Source organism: Nicotiana tomentosiformis, chromosome 1 (genome assembly GCF_000390325.3).
Source record: "Nicotiana tomentosiformis chromosome 1, ASM39032v3, whole genome shotgun sequence".
Lineage (NCBI taxonomy): Eukaryota > Viridiplantae > Streptophyta > Magnoliopsida > Solanales > Solanaceae > Nicotiana > Nicotiana tomentosiformis.
In genome coordinates, this window is record NC_090812.1 from 4547057 (window position 1) to 4565018 (window position 17962).

Sequence of the window (17962 nt, forward strand, 5' to 3'; positions counted from 1 at the left end):
GGAACTGGCAGGTATAATGAGTTGTGACATTGGCTTATTTCCTACTACCTATCTTGGACTACCCTTGGGAGCCAAACATAAGTCAGTGGAGGTGTGGAATGGTGTGATTGAGAAAGTGGAGAAAAGATTAGCAACTTGGCAGATGCAGTATCTCTCAATGGGTGGAAGGGTGACTCTGATTAATAGTGTCCTGGACAGCATACCAACTTACATCATGTCCCTCTTTCCTATGCCAAGTAAAGTTCAAAAGCAGATGGACAAATTAAGGAGATCCTTTTTATGGGAAGGTAACAGTGAAGGTCACAATCCATTTGGTAAAATGGGCAACTGTAACTCAACCAAAGTCACAAGGTGGTCTGGGCATTAGAGATTTATCAAAACACAACAAGAGTTTGCTAATGAAGTGGCTTTGGAGATATGGGCAAGAAGACACTAGCTTATGGAAGGAAATAGTAAAAGCCAAATATGGTCAACTGGATAATTGGAGTACTAGAACCACTAGAGCTCCTCATGGGGTTGGGCCCTGGAAACACATTAACAGCCTAAAGGAAGTCTTCCAACAAGAAGTGTCCTTCAAAGTTGGTAATGGAGCGCATGTGAAATTTTGGAAGGACAAGTGGCTAGGGAACTTCACACTACAAGAAACCTATCCATCTTTATTCCAACTAGCTAGTGATCCTAACTCAACAGTAGCACAAAATAGATCCAACAACACTTGGGAGGTCCTTTTCAGCAGAAATATGCATGACTGGGAGATAGAAGGGGTGTCGGATCTACTTGGAAGGTTAGCAAACTTTACAATGAGTATCCAACAAGCAGATAAGCTAAGATGGGGCACTTCTAAGAAAGGTGCATACACAGTGAAGGAAGGCTACAACAAACTTGGTGCATCGAATGAAGTTATTGACATGTGGCCTTGGAAGCTAATCTGGAAAACCAAACTGCCTACAAAGGTCAGCTGTTTTGCATGGACGACTCTTAAAGGTGCTATTTTGACCCAAGACAAACTTTGTAGGAGGAGCTTCCAGATTGTGAATAGATGCCACATGTGCCAGTTAAATTCAGAATCAATCAACCATCTATTTTTGCATTGCACAGTGGCTACAGATCTCTGGCGCATGTTTTTCTCAATTTTTGGTATCAGCCGGACACTACCTCAGAGCATTAAGGAAGCAGTTGAAAGTTGGAGCTTTTGGAAAGTTAGCAAGGCCATCAAAAATATCTGGAAAATGGTCCCAGGGTGCATATTTTGGTGTCTTTGGACAGAAAGGAATCGAAGATGTTTTGATGGCATTTCAACTCCTAATCACTTCTTGAAAGCTAGATGTCTGGTGTATCTTTTTAATTGGAGTAATATCTCCCCTGTAAACAATGCTATTCCCTTTCTAGACTTTATTGGCTCAATGAGCCTGGCCTGATGGCTTATTTTTATTTTTTTGGTTAGCTCCCTATTAGAATAGAGCATGATGTACTGGAGCTAACATCTCTTCTTTTGTACTATTTGCATCTTCTTGATGCCAGCAATACAACACCTTACTTCATCAAAAAAAAAAAGATACGAAGTAAAGTTTTTCAGTTCCTCGTCTAGAGGTTCAACTGTTTTTGGCTCCAAATATGAAGTGGAGTCTGGGGAAAGAGCGCTTTGGGAACTCTAAGGGTAATATTTTTTGCAAAAGACAAAACTAACACCAATTCTCCCAAAATACGGACTATTTTATCCACCTGTAGTTCTCTGAAAATGAAGGCCATTCTCGTTGGAAACAAAAGCTTGTCTTCTAATCCAGACTAAAGAGGGGAGATGAGACTGAAGCTACTTGAATGCTCATAAACAAGCAAGGAATTGGCTTCGGGATCAAACATCAATTGCAACAATTTGAAAAAAATAGATTTCCATCGCTTCTGTCCTGCATTTCCAGTTACTGATGTTGCTTTACTGTTTCATATGTTGCCTGATAAAATCATCATCAGTCAAGTGCTTACTCCTTGGTGTTTTTCTTCCGTTTATTTTATTTTCATTGTTTTGTTTCATGTGCTACGACCACTGTATTTCTCCTTTTTTGACTTTCTTTTTTACCAATGCTTGCTGCTGTTTTCTGTTTCTGGTCCTTTTAGATACCCAAGGGGGTTCAGCCTGGACAACTTGTGGTACTACGAGGCAAAGGTATCATAGCTTAAGTCAGAGTGACTTCTAATCTGTTTGATATGCTTCCTTCTGAGTGATCAGTCTTGTTGTCTGTCATACTTAGGTTTGCCAAAGAGTGGTTTTCTGGTGAACCATGGAGATCAATATGTGCGGTTCCGCATTGACTTCCCGACGTATGTTTTCTCTCTCGCATTTCCAGATCACCTTTATCCCAAATGATTACAGTTCATTATCCTCGTTAGAGGGTTTTGGGGGGGGGGGAGGGGTAGGGAATTGATGATCTTAACAGTTGTGTTGCTTGGAGGAAATAACAAATGTCTTTAATGGGTTTCTTAAGCTATTAAACTCAAGGATGCTAGCTGATCTGATTTATATTAAGTCAAGCACCAAAATTAGCTAATCCTGCGTCCTCATTGGGAAAAAAAGAGCAGGAAGAAATGATAAGTGACTTCAAAAAGGATCTGCGATCTGATGTACAAGAACAATTTGTACTAACTCATACAACCTTTTAAGTCATCAGAAGGGCGTGTTCATAAAGGTAATCGTCATCCCTGAACAATTTGGCTGGAGTTTCAGAGGGAGAAATAATCCGCTCATGATGCGTGGAAAGTAGGGGAAATAAGTAATTTTTTATGGGGATCCTGAACATTCCCAAGGTAATTGCACCATTAATATCTTTGAGAGATTCCTTTGTGAAGTGTTGAACAGCTAATCTTTATTCAAAATGCTGCAGATGTTTAGAGATTGGGGATAGTAGGGATGACACCTCTGAGCATTAAACAAAGTGGTGTTTAAAAGAGTGAAATGGTCACTAATGTGTAAAATGAGAGGATGATAGCCCTGTTCTTAGAACCAGTGAGTTGAGCCAATCCTTGATCTGAGCTGGTCAGATAACTTGTATCACTAAATGAACCATAAACTAGCAATATCTATTGTTACGTATGCAAGTGTCTGGGCTGTCAAATATAATCACCTGCTCTTTCCTTTATTATTATTATTAGGTTTAGGGTACGCGCTTTGCGCGTGTATCCATATCAATAAATACATAATTTTAAAGATATCACGTAAGTATTATAATTTGTTTAAATTATATAAAGTTTAAATTATATAAAAGTTGAAAAAAATTCCTGAAATGATAATTGTTTCCATGTTGCTATCTCAAAAAATGAAGAATCTTATCTCATAAAAATTTACAAATGTCTTATTGTGATTTATGAGGACTTATGATGAAATATCTTATGAAAATTATTGTTATTTATCTGACCTAATACTGAACACAAAACATAAAAGTACGTTTATCATAATTCTTGTAGATTTGTCAAATAACATAAATTAAAAATCTTTTAATCTTTTAAGAATTTGAGAATGAAAAGGTTGGCAGTATACATCCTACTTGATTGGTAATGACAATGCAAAGTTTTGACAAATGACTAATGTTGAATTAATATTTTAATACAAATAACTTAATATAAAAAAAGTATATAACCATTGTCATTTTTTACCGAATGCAAGAAAGAAAGAAAAATGAAATGACAACTCATTTATAATACATTTTTTCTTCTACTATTTTATCCTTATTGCTTCAAATCTATATTTGTACCGATTTGACTTTTAAATTTATACTATAATCGATTCTGCTTTAGTTTTTATTTCTTTCACCGCTAGTGTGCTTGTTATGAAAATAAATTTATTTACCTTAAGAGTTTTTAAACTTGTCAAATAATTTTACTTATATGATAAATTTGGAAAAAAATTGAATTGAATTCTTTTGCTAATTAATTAATTCAAAGATTTAATTATTAGCTCTCAATATTTAGGAAGTAACTTAGTCTTTTTGTTAATTCAACTCCTTAAGAATATTCAACAATAATTATAACTTTATGCAATAAGAACTCTATTTTCGATAAACAAATCATATGTAAGCTTTGGATCTTGTGTTATTAAGATCATTGTGTTTTTGACTCGTATAACTTAGCTAGCTTATAGTAGTTTCTAACGTTTATATAAGAAAATTTATATGAGGTAAAACTCTTAATTGATTTTGAAGGACTAAATATTAGGATTTTTTACCTAGTTCAATAAGGAAAAGTTAATTAAGCAAAATTTTAGTTGATTTTAAAGTCCTAAAATTTAGGATTGTAATTTAAATTACAATTTTGTCCAATACGAAACATATTTTAAAAGGGTAAAAAAGATGAACGACATTTCACTAAAGGCCTTCGTGTTTTTAATATATTATAGATTATTATTATTGTTGTTGTTGTTGTTATTATTGTTATTATCATTATTATTATTATTACAACAACAACAATAAACCCAGTTTAATCCCAAAAGTGGGGTCTGGGGAGGGTAGAGTATACGCAAACCTTACCCTTACTTTGTGAGGGTAGAGAGGCTGTTTCCGATAGACCCTCGGCTTAAGGAAGGACGACAAAGGAGCAACAACAATAACAACAAATAGATTATTATTATTATTATTATTATTATTATTATCATTATTCTTATTAATTAATTAATTTATTTTACTTTTTTTGGCGAAATTGTTATTTGAATTTGAACCAACCTGGTGTAAATAGTTACTAGATGTTCGTAATATCGAGGTATTGATAGATATGAGTTAAGGTATACCTCCACTATAGCCCTCATTATGGAATTAGGCATTAGTTGTCTACTTGAATGGTTTTGCATGTAATATTCATTCTTTTAATGAATGTCCAAAGTCAGGACTTCCATCATGGCTCAATCAGGTGTAAAATATCATTATCATCCCTTTTCCTAATGTATCAACATCTATCTTAAATATTGTTGTAAAGCTGCTTTAAACTTATTTATCACTTTCTCCCTTACAAATATTTTAAAGAAATGAATGTACGACCTCTAGTTGAAAAAAAGAAAGGAACATAAGAGTGATCTTTTGTTTACTGAGGAAAAAAGCTGCCACCTCTAGTTGAAAGAACAGAATCACCTCTCCAAAGCCTGAAAAGGGAAGATATTAAAATGAACTATTATTTTTTCCGGACCCAGTAAGATCTGCCTATGTTATAACTGCAATTCAAGCTCATGACACGTATTGCCCGCTTTGGTCCAACAAACTTCATAGATTTGTCCGTTGGGCTACCCCACATTGACCGAAAAGCATGCTTACCATGAGAACTTATGCTTTGTCTTACTCTTATATAGCACTTAATTGTCTTCTTCCTTTTTGATATGAGATTTGCATAATGTGTCATATTCACCTCTCCTTTCGGAAGCTTGCTACTGATAAGTCTATCTTTTCTTCTCTTTGATCCACCCTCCCTCATGGGTGCCACATACACCCCCTTGGGAGCTTAGCATGCTTGCTGAGGTTTGCCCCACAATCATACCAAGTTCGACTCCGGTACCATAAGCTCGTATATCATGTGAACTCGTGTTGTCTTATATAACATTTCACTCTCCTCTACCTTTTCGGTGTGAGGTTTGCCCAAGGTGTCATATGTACTCCTTGAACAGAAGCGTAGAAGCCTGTCAATCCTTCTTCTTGACCCATCCTAATCAGCTCGCCCGTCAACATGGGCATCACAGTTTGTTAGTACTTTTGCTAGTTTGCTCACACTATCCAAAATATGTAACTTAGCTTGACTTGCGTGGTTGTTACGGTTAGAATGTTATAATTGATTATTACGCTTAGTGTGTTAGAGAAGTACTTAAATGATTGTTCGAAGAGTGGAAATGTGAAGTAAGTAGGTTGAGAATATGTATATTAATATTACAGTTTGAAATTGTTAAGAGAGTTTTCCATTTAAAGAAAGAGATTAAAAATTAAGGGATGAATAAGCAAGGGAAGCGAAGTAGGTCAAGTATTATGGGATGAAAGGAGTATCTTATAACCCTCAGGGGTTGGCCTGGTGGCAATTGACTTGAGCCTTGGGGTTTGCTCCCTTTCAAGGTCTCAAGTTCGAAACCCACTGGGTGCAAACAATTTCTGAGGGCCATCGGACTGGGTAAAACCTGAATTAACCGTGGTGCACTTGCGGGAAACTCCTTGCCGAGGGCCTGTGCACCCCCGGGATTAGTCGGGGCTCAAAGAGACTCGGACACCCGGTGCAAATCAAAAAAAAAAAAAAAAAAAAAAGGAGTATCTTATCAGATGAAATGCTTCTGACCACAGTTTTCATTTATTTCTCTATTTTTCTGTTGCTCATCTGGAACTTCCGCAAGAGTTTGCTGCACGGACAAAAATTCAAGGATGCTTTTTAGCTTGGTTATCATCATTGTTTTTTTGTTTGTAGAGTGTTGAATGAACGGCAGCGTACTATAATGGAAGAATTTGCACAGGAGGAAATTGTTAATGGAGATTACATGGATGGAGAAGTAAATTTGTAAGTTTTCCCGTTTTCTTTTAATGTGTTTGTAACTTAAAATTTAAGAAGACTAACTGGAAATTTTGTGCTATCTTTGATGCATGTGGATATTTCTATATGATTTTGAGTTGTTCACCTCAATACATACTGATAAAAGTCAATTGAAATGAGTTTTATTAAGTTATTTTTCTAGCCAAAAAAAGACAGATAATGGGGTATAGCTTTCTCTCCCGTTATTATACTATACAGTAGATACATAATCGAAATTAGTTGATAAGGAAACATTGAATGCTGTGACCTACCGATTTCTGCTACTCATTGAACTTCGCTAACTATATCAGGTTAGGATAGCTCTTCCTTTTTTCTTTCTTGACTTGAGGGTGTGGGGGTTGGTTTTGGGCGGGGGGGGGGGGGGGGTCACAGAGTTCAAGAAATGTCCACATATGCTCTCTTATCATGAATGTTTATACTTTCTGTATGAATACTGGAGCGTTGTCACATTATTATCTAACGGGCGTAGTGCTTTAGTATTTTTTTTGCTGAATAGTCTACGTCTATAGCCACCATTCTGAATGTGGTGAACATTCTGGTAATGGATAACAGGCTTTACCAGCAGCTCTCTACTGGTTGAACTTACAGGTGGCAGCAGTTGTTTGAACGCGTATCGAGCCCAAAGTTTGTGGTTGAATTGTCGCTCTTTATATTGGTTCTTCTGTTATTAACCAAAACAAACTGATTGGAGGTGTCAGCTGTCTCCGGCAGATGGTTGATATGCTACAAGAATCCATAGTGCAGCTGCTACCTGCTATTAACATCATATTGACACCAGAGTTTACTAGTCTCTGTTTTTCAATCAGATCTGGAGAGAACTTCCCTCAATGGAATGAAGGTTACCAAGTGTCTCCCATTGTGGCAGCAATATCACCTACACATTGTAGGGCTAATTATTTTTCACTTCTCGCGGAGAGGTCAAATTGCATAGTGTTTAACATGCCTTTATAGTTCTCAATAAAAAAGAAAGTGCCTCTTTTATCCAAGGCCTTTGAAGAGACAGTTGAGTATCGACTATATATATAAAGGGCAGTCCGGTGCGAAAAACATCCCGCATTCACGCAGGGTGGGGAAGGGCCGCACCAAGGGGTGTGACGTAGACAGCCTAACTTAATGCCTTGCATTAGTGGCTGCAAAATTTAGCATTGTATTCCTTTGTCCCTTATTTTTCTTTGGTTACCTAGCAAAGTTCCAGTGGTAGTCTAAACGTGTATATGTTTGTTGTGGAAGCGCTGTGGAGAGAAGGAAAAGCTCATAGGGTTCTCCTCCCTTTATCTTGAGCAATAAATAATTCACATTATTGTTTGGGCACTGTTTATTATCTCTCTAACTAAAAAGAAAATCATAGTTAAGCTCATTACCATGATCTTATGTTAATTATTATCGTTTGCTGTCCGTTAGTACATTTGTGGTGCTTTTGAGAATTATATACACTAATGAAAAAACACAGTTTTATCTGTTTCTTTGTCTTGAATCTCGATATTTTTGCTTTAAGCAGGTACAAGTCTTTTCTTAAGCAAATAAGGTTATCCTGAAGCTTTATGAAGGGATTTCCCCCCATTAATCTTAATTAAAGATGTTTCCGTTTTACTGTGTATGCAGTCCATGTGCTTGATATGTGTAAACAAGACTCCAATTTCACTCCCATAAAACCAAAGATGCTCCTTTTATTTTTGTATTTAGGAAAGTCGGAATGAATCTTTTTAATACTTAGGCATGAATAAACTGGGTTACGGAAGTGAACAACAAGCTATACAAGTAGAAAAAAGTTACATATTTCATTAAATCTAGAAATTGATGCTATCACTAAACTATTTTACTTATCTCCAACACAACTCTACTCATTCAAATAAATTTGTTCACTTTTTCTTGGTCAAGAAATAAACTTAGTAGTCACCAATCGCCCTAAATCGAAGGCACTATCAATTTATACAAGAGTCCTACATCATACAACTATGTAAACAAGACTTTGCTTACGACTACTTGATATTAATATTTACTGCTCCTGCGTCAAGACAAACAAATATGGGACTCCTAAGTCCTATCTATGGTAAAAATTTATCCACACCAGTAGAGGTGGAGCCCTGATTTGAAGTTTATGGGTTCAAGATTTTAGTTTGTTTAAGTTACTGGGTTCCAAATTGATAATTTGTTCATATTTAATGAATTTCTTAAGACAAATATATAGTTTGGGCCAAAGCTACTGGGTTAGGCCGAACCCGTGTCTCGCATGCTAGCTCCGCCCCTGCACACCAGGTGTTTACAACAAATCATGTTAAATTATCATGATTAAGTAATAAATTAAGGTAAGAATATGAATTAATTAACTATAATTTAGCGATAACATATTTGCGAAGACATCTCATCTATTTGTTGATTTGGTATAAACACCCGACGCGGATAAGCGTTTACGCCTGTCTATTGCCAAATACACAAAGCAGCGAGTCCCAGTCTCCATTTGGCATAAAAGTTTGTTAAAAGCAAATGGGATCAGCTCAGTGCTAAATCCTCTAGTTTTTGCTTCTGCTATAAGTAGTTTGGGGATTGGTGAAAGGTGAAGGAGAAAAGATTGACTTCCTTGCTTGCGATACTGGATAAAATGGAAAGCTAGCTATGTATGAATGTGGGTCATGTTATTGTGATTTTTCACTAAAGTTGAAGGCTACATAACTATATTTTCTAAAATAAAAATCACAAAACTTTCATTAACTCACAAAAATCACAATTACTGAGAAACACATGCAATATCTCTTTTTTTTGCATTTTTGTTTTTTATTTTCAATCTAAATTAATCCAATTAAAAGAGGACCAACCCGACCTGACCCAAAATCCATATACATAAATTGAAATATACTACAGAAACATAAGCGATTTTAATTTATGTATATGTGTTCGCTTATGTTTCTTTATTCATATATTTTAATTTATGCGGGGTTTCTTTCGTAAATATACGATATTGTAAACTTATTTACCCGGTTTGTTTAAGTTTTCCTATTTACAGAATGGAACTAAAGTTTTTTATAAATATATACAGATCCGGTCAAAATCTATAATTTATCTACAACTTATTTTTTGTACAGAAATTCAGTCAAAAACTACAATTTACATATAATTTATATACAACTTGTATACAATTATATTAGTTGTATATATTTTGTATGCCATTTCTATACCCGAACACAAAATAAATACAATTTATTTATGTCTTCTTCCTCGAGTTTCAATCTGAAAATTCAACTAAAACTAACTTAAATCTTCACCAAATTTCGCTCAAACTTGAGATATAAACTCCAAATGATATCCCCAATCAGCTACAACAACACCAATCCAAACCATTAACAATTTTGCATAATTCAACTTTCGAATTCAATGCTTCGAACCCTTGTTGTCAATGAAGTTTTTTAATGAATTAACGGAGTTTGCACACTACTCTCGATGTGTGTTTTCTACTTAAATAATCCCTAAAGTATGTCCAAATATTTCAGTTCATTCTTGGTTAAAGAAAGTTACCGGGGCATGTACTAAGCTACCAGACGACATTGTTTTGTTCAAAGCTAGAAATGGAGAGAGATTAATGAATAATTAGTTGAAGGTTAGAGATTTAATTACCACATTAAAATACTACAATAGGATACTCATTCAATACTAACTTGTATATAATTGATAAATTATATATCACATTGTAATTAAATTAAACCCTCTTTATTGAGGATAAATAAATTTTTAATATAGTATAAATAGGTAAAAATTCCTTATGCATATTGATTTTGGGTCGGATTGGGTTGATCCTCTTTTAATAGGGTCAATATCTAACTTCGGTAAAAAAAAATATAATTATATGATCATTTGTAAAATTTATAAATTTTAGGACCGGGTAAGAGTAAGGGAGATTACTATTCCCTCCGTCCATATATACTTCTCCATTATACTAAAAAAGATGTCTATTTTTAATTACAGTTCGAAAAATCAAGAGATAATTTATCGTTTATAACTTATTTATCCTTAGCATTTCCAATATTTTCAATTTGTAATAGTCAAAGTTAGTAATAATATCGTCACGACCCAAAATTCAAACCGTCGTGATGACACCTAACCCAACCCGCTAGATAAGCCAATTAACAAAATAACATAATATAATAATACTAATGTGAATCAAAGATGAGATTACTGAATTTTTATACAACTCCCCAAGGACTGGTAGTACAAATCATGAGCTTCTAAGATTAGAATTTACAAAGTTGGTGTGAAATAAATACATTATCTGTTCTAATGTACATAAATATATTTTTGTAAATCTAAGGCTACCATGAACAAGAGGCAGCTACAATCGGAACGCAGGTACGTCTTCAAATCCAACTTCCGTCAATCACAACAACATCAACATCCAGCATCTGCACGCAAGGTAAAAAAGTGTAGTATAAGTACAACCGACCCCATGTACTCAATAAGTAACAAACCTAACCTTATGTTGAATGTAGTGACGAGCTGGAACACAGGTCGGGGTCCAACACCCAAAGCCAACAATAACTCATAACAACATAATGGAAGTAATAAAAGAAGTAGCTCAAAGATAAAATACTCAGCTCGTTCACAGTTTCAGAAAATAGGCATGCTTTTCAAGTATATCAGTCAAAACCCAAATCCTTTACCGAAATTACCAAGTTTATGAGTAAGTTTGAAAACTGTAATTTTTTCCAAAAATAACTTTTCAACAACAGATAAGATGTTTCATTATCAAGTGGCATGAAGAAAATACATCTTTATGCCTACATGTCAATATGCAAGTGAAATCATGAATGACACCAAAACCGGAGTGACAGAAAGAAATGTATCTCTTTGCATGTATCTCAAGTATGCATGTCAAATGCAATGTATCTCAGTGATGAACTCATGTACGCATACTCTCAGAGTAAGGCCAATCCAGCTCGGGGAATATCCATCCCCAAATATAAATGCTTCGGGCAAGATCCATGCCCAGGGAAGATCCATCCCTCAATATAATCAACTGCGCTCAGTGGGGGTGTATACAAACTTCGGAGGGGTTCCTTCAACCCAAGCACCATAATAAGCCAGATCCAGGCATAAATCAATATAACATGCTACGGCATGCAGCCCGATCCCATAATAACACTCACAATCAGGCCCTCGACCTCACTCAGTCATCAATTTCTCCAGTCTCTCGGGATCACAATGCCATGAAACTAGCCCAAAAATGATGATATGATTTGTCAATATATATCAACTTAGATTGAGATATGATATGAAATGAATGAAAATGACTGAGTATGAAATTATAATGTAAGCAAATAATTCAACAGCAGAAATGACCTCAGTGGGTCCCAACAGAATAAACATGTAGCCTAGACATGGTTTCTAACATAGATCATAGCTCAATAGCTCTAGTACGTAGAGATTTAATGGTTACATGTAAGATCAGGTAACTACACAGTATCACAGAAATAACAGAGTCACAATTCACACGGTGCACACCCACATGCCCGTCACCTAGTATGTGCGTCACCTCAACACCAAATACGTAACACGTAATTCGGGGTTTCATACCCTCAACACTAAGTTTAGAAGTGTTACTTACCTCAAACCAGCCATATCCAATACCGATCAATACAAGCGATGCTCCAAAATGCCATCCCGCGCATATCGATCTCCAAACGGCTCAAAACTAGCAAAAAAGCAACTCAAATACATCAATTAATACCACAGGAAACAAACCCAATCGATAAAGGTCGAATCTTTAATCAAAAGACCAAAATCAACCCAAAAGTCCAACTAGGGCCCGCACCTCGAAACTCGACGAAACTTATAAAATCCGACAACCCATTCAATTACGAGCCCAATCATACTAGTTTCACTCAAATCCGACTCCGAATCGACATTCAAAACTCAAAAACTCACTCTATGAAGCTTTAGGCTAAAATACCCAATTTTCTCATAAAACTCATTATCCAATTACCAAAAATGAAGATAAAACTACGAAATATAATCAAAATCGAGTGTAAAACACTTACCCCAATCCTTGTGATTAAATTTGCCTCCAAAATCGCCTCAATCCGAGTCCCGCATCTCAAAATATGATAAAAGAACCCAAAACCCCGATATATAGCTTTTGCCCAGCATTTTTGTTTTTGCGAACAAAGGGCCGCTTCTGCGGCGTCGCTTTTGCAACAAAACTCCCGCTTCTGCGGAAAACCCTGGAGTTCTGCTCTTCCAAACCTGTGCAACAAGCACTGCTTCTGCGCAAGTGCAGGTGCAAGACATAACCCGGACCTACTCGAGGCCTCAAATTACACATAACAATATCGAAATGACGATTCGCACCTCAAATCAAACTTAAATGAACTTGTCAAACTTATGAACTTTCCAAACCTTCAAATTTTCCACTTTCGCCGATTAGTGCCGAATCTTTCTAGAAATATCCAAATGCAAATTCGGGCATACGCCCGAGTACAAAATCACCACCCGGACCTAACGGAACCATCAAAACTCGGTTCCGGGGTCAAATTCACAAAAGTCAAACTTGGTCAACTCTTCTAACTTAAAGCTTCAACAATGAAATTATTCTTCCAAATCGATTCCGAATAACCTGAAAACCAAAATCGAGTCACATAAGTCAAAATACATCATACAGAGCTTCTCATGCCCTCAAACTACCGAGCGAAGTACAAATGCTCGAAACGACCGGTCGGGTAGTTACAAATACTCCCTCCGTCTCAAATTATTTACCGTATTTCTCTTTTACACGCCCCTTAAGAAACATTAATTAAGAGAGATTTTAGATTATTTTACTCTTATTTATGTCTTAAGATACGATCTCTATTCATTGAATATTTACTCTATTTATGTCCTATCTCCCTTTTCAAGAACAATTACTATTAAGGATAAAATGGGAACAATATAATTTATTTTGTCTTTAACTTCTAAAATGACAAATAATTTGAGGTAACTTTTTTTTAGAAATCACGACAGATAATTTAAGACGAATAAAGTAATAATTAAGGGGTGATACTGTAAAATTATCATTTATAAATTGTTTCTTAAGAAGTATGCCTAGTCAAACATGGACGAATAAATATGAACGGTGGGTATATATAACCTCTAAGTCTAAGATACTACTGAATTTAAGAATTATGTAAAATAACCACGCAGGAAAGGTAGTGTAGGTAGTTCCAGAATATATGACTATATTTCTGTCACGACCCAATTCTCCCTCCGTAAGATGTCATGACGACATCTAGTCTCTACAACTAGGTAAGCCTAATAAAAGTGCGAAAATAAAAAAAATGGAAGTAAAACTTAACAACTATATGCAACAAGTAACTAAATAACTGGTAACAATGCCGCTTGGCATGTACAATAGCCATCACTCCAGTAATACACAGTATTCCCAAAACCCGAAACATCATAAGTCACAAGCTACAGAAGAAAACTAGTACCTATATACACCAGAGTCTAATAAAAGAAGTAAGGAAGGTAAATGACATAGGAGGGAATAAAGGGGGACTCCGAGGTCCGCGGACGCGGAAGATATACCTTGAAGTCTATGTACAACAACAAACACTCTCAGCTAGTAGCGGGGCTGATAAGAAGTACCTGGATCTGCACACAAAAACATGTGTAGAAGAGTAGCATGAGTACACCACAACGGTACCCATTAAGTGCCAAGCCTAACCTCAGTAGAGTAGTGACGAGGTCAGGTCCGGGCATGTGCGATTACAGCAAATGGCAGAACTTTCAGATTTTTCTTCTAAGTCCGAATTCAATCTGTTAACCATCCGAAACTCACTCGAGGCCCCCGGGATCTCTACCAAACATACCAACAAGTCCTACAACACCATACGAACTTGGTCTAGCCCTCAATTCACATCAAGCAATGCTAAAATCACAAATCATCCTCCGATTCAAACTTAAAGAACTTGAAACTTCCAAATTCGACAATCGATTCCGAAACCAACCAAACCACGTCCGATTGACCCCAAATTTTGCACACAAGTCATATTCGAGATTACAGACCTACTCCAACTTCCAGAATTGGAATCCAACCCCGATATAAAAAAGTCCACTACCGGTCAAAATCTCCAAAAATTTGACTTTCGCCATTTCAAGCCTAAATGAGTTACAGACCCCCAAAACACAATCCGGACATGCCCCTAAGTCCAAAATCACCTAACGGAGCTAACATAATCGATAGAACTCCATTCCGGAGTCGTCTTTACACAGTTCTGACTGCAGTCAAAATCTTAAGACTTAAGCTTCCGTTTTAGGGACTACGTGTCCCAAAACACTCCGAAACCAAAAACAAAACCCCCTGTCAAGTCACATAAGTAGAAAAAGGTACGAGGAAAGCAGAAAATAGGGGGTCGGGGCTATTACTCTCAAAACGCCCGGCCGGGTCATTACATCCTTCCCCTCTTAAAACAATCGTTCGTCCTTGAACGAGCATAAAGACATACCTGAAGTGGTGAAAAAATAAGGATAACGACTGCGCATATCCCGCTCGGTCTCCCAAGTCGCCTCCTCAACCGGCTGACCCCTCCACTGAACCTTTACAGAAGCAATGTTCTTTGACCTCGGCTTTCGAACCTGCTTGTTCCAAAATATCCACTAGCTCCTCAACATAAGATAGATCCTTGTCCAACCGGACTGAGCTGAAATCCAGCACATGAGACGGATCACCGTGATATTTCCGGAGCATAGAAACATGGAATACCGGATGAACTCCTGCTAGACTAGGAGGCAAGGCAAGGTCATAAGCAATCTCCCCAACACGCCGCAACACCTCGAATGAGCCAATAAACCTTGGGCTCAGTTTGGACTTCTTTCTGAACCTCATAACACCATTCATAGGCGAAACCCGGAGCAAGACTCACTCTCCAACCATGAATGCAATATCGCGAACCTTTCGATCCGTATAACTCTTCTGTCTGGACTGGGCTGTGTGAAGTCGATCCTGAATTATCTTAACCTTCTCTAGAGCATCCTGAACCAAGTCTGTACCCAATAATCTAGCCTCACCTGGCTCGAACCAACCCACTGGAGACCGACACCGCCTACCATACAGAGCCTCATACGTTTCCATCTAAATGCTCAACTGACAACTGTTGTTTGTAGGCAAACTCCGCAAGTGGCAATAACTGATCCCAAGTACCCCCAAAATATATCACACAAGCGCAGAGCATATCCTCCAGTATATGAATAGTGCACTCGGACTACCCGTCCGTCTAAGGGTGAAACACTGTGCTCAACTCAACCCGAGTACCCAACTCCTACAGCACAGTCCTCGAAAACCGTAAGGTAAACTGCGTACCTCCGTCAGAGATGATAGATACCGGTACGCCATAAAGCCTGGCAATCTCGTGGATATAAATTCGAGCCAACTGCTCGGAAGAATAGGCAGTCATCACAGGAATGAAATGAGCTGACTTGGTCAGACTATCCACAATCACCCAGACTGCATCAAACCTCCGCTAAGTCCGTGGGAGTCCAACAACGAAATCGATAGTGATCCGCTCCCATTTCCACTTCGAAATCTCTAATTTCTGAAGCAACCCACCTGGCCGCTGATGCTCATACTTTACCTGCTGGCAATTTAGATAGCAAGCCACATACTCCACTATGTCTTTATTCATCCTCCTCCACCAGTAATACTGCCTCAAATTCTGATACATCTTTGCGGCACCCGGATGAATGGAGTACCGCGAACTGTGAGCCTCTTGAAGAATCAACTCTCGTAAACCATCTACATTGGGCACACATAACCTACCCTGCATCCTCAATGCACTATCATCCCAAATAGTGACCTCCTTAGCATCACCGTGTTGCACCATGTCCTTAAGGACAAGCAGATGTGGGTCATCATACTGACGCTCCCTAATACGATCATAAAGAGAAGACCGAGAGACCACACAAGCGAATAGTCAACTTGGCTAAGAAATATCTAATCTCACAAACTGGCTGGCTAAGGACTGAACTGCTGCTAGTAGATATGCCAAACTCCCCAAACTCTTAGCCCGACGACTCAAAGCATCGGCCACCATATTGGCCTTCCCGGGATGGTACAAAATGGTGATATCATAATCCTTAAGCAACTCCAACCACCTCCACTGACACAAGTTAAGATCCTTCTATTTAAACAGATGTTGCAAACTCCGGTGATTGGTGTAGATCTTACAAGGGACACCGTACGAATAATGCCGCCAAATCTTCAAGGCATGGACAATAGCTGCTAACTCAAGGTCATGGACATGATAGTTCTTCTCATGCACCTTCAGCTGTTTGGACGCGTAGGCAATCACCCTACCATCCTGCATCAACACCGTGCCGAGACCAATCCGCGACGCATCACAATATACTGTATAAGACCCTGAACCTGAAAGTAATATCAATACTGGGGTTGTAGTCAAAGCTGTATTGAGCTTCTGAATGCTCTCGTCACACTCCTCTGTCCACCTGAACGGAGCACCGTTTTGGGTCAGCCTGGTCATAGGTGTTGCAATAGATGATAATCCCTCTACAAACCGATGGTAACACCCCACCAAACCAAGAAAACTTCGGATCTCCGTAGCTGAGGACGGTCTGGGCCAATTTTGCACTGCTTCAATCTTTTTCGGATCCACTTGGATCCCATCACTCGATACTACATGACCCAAGGAATGCCACCGAGTCTAGCCAAAACTCACACTTTGAGAATTTTGCATATAACTTCTTTTCTCTCAAGGTCTGAAGCACAGTCATCAGGTGCTGCTCATGATCCTCCCGAGTACGGAAGTACACCAGAATGTCGTCAATAAACACCACGACGAATGAGTCAAGATAAGGCCAAAACACACTGTGCATCAAGTGCATAAAAGCTGTTGGGGCATTGGTTAGCCCAAATGACATCACAAGGAACTCATAGTGACCATACCGAGTCCTGAAAGCAGTTTTTGGAATATCTGGCTCCTGAATCTTCAACTGATGATAGCCTGAGCTCAAGTCAATCTTGGAAAACACTCTGGCACCCTACAACTGATCAAATAAGTCATCAATGCGAGGCAATGGATACTTGTTCTTCACTGTAACTTTGTTCAACTGGCGGTAATCAATACACATCCGCATAGAACTATTCTTCTTCTTCACAAATAAGAGAGGAGCACCCCAAGGTGACACACTGGGCCGAATGAAGTCCTTATCAAGCAACTCTTGTAACTGCTCCTTCAACTCCTTCAATTCAAGAGGAGCTATACGATATGGAGGAATAGAGATGGGCTAAGTGCCCGGCAACAAATCAGTGCCAAAGTCAATTTACCTATCGGGCGGCATCCCCGGAAGATCAGCTGGAAATATATCTGGAAAATCCCTCACTATTGGGACAGACTCAATTGTAGGGGTATTAATACTGACATCTCTTACATAAGCTAGATACATGTCA

At 37.9% G+C, this 17962-nt stretch overlaps 1 protein-coding gene across 8 annotated transcripts in view; it reads left to right on the top strand.

The window, feature by feature from the left end:
* LOC104102294 (chaperone protein dnaJ 1, mitochondrial) overlaps positions 1-17962 on the top strand; it is a 115187-nt gene that overhangs the window by 17421 nt on the left and 79804 nt on the right. For 3 of the 8 annotated variants that reach the window (XM_070176571.1, XM_070176578.1, XM_070176574.1), the window contains exons 17-18: positions 2113-2161; positions 2247-2316. In XM_070176571.1, the coding sequence (XP_070032672.1) occupies positions 2113-2161; positions 2247-2316 (119 nt within the window). Of the gene's footprint in view, positions 1-2112; positions 2162-2246; positions 2317-6414; positions 6505-7089; positions 8002-17962 lie in introns of those variants that run through there. The other 5 variants (XM_009609975.4, XM_009609977.4, XM_009609976.4 and 2 more) reach the window with 4 other exon arrangements.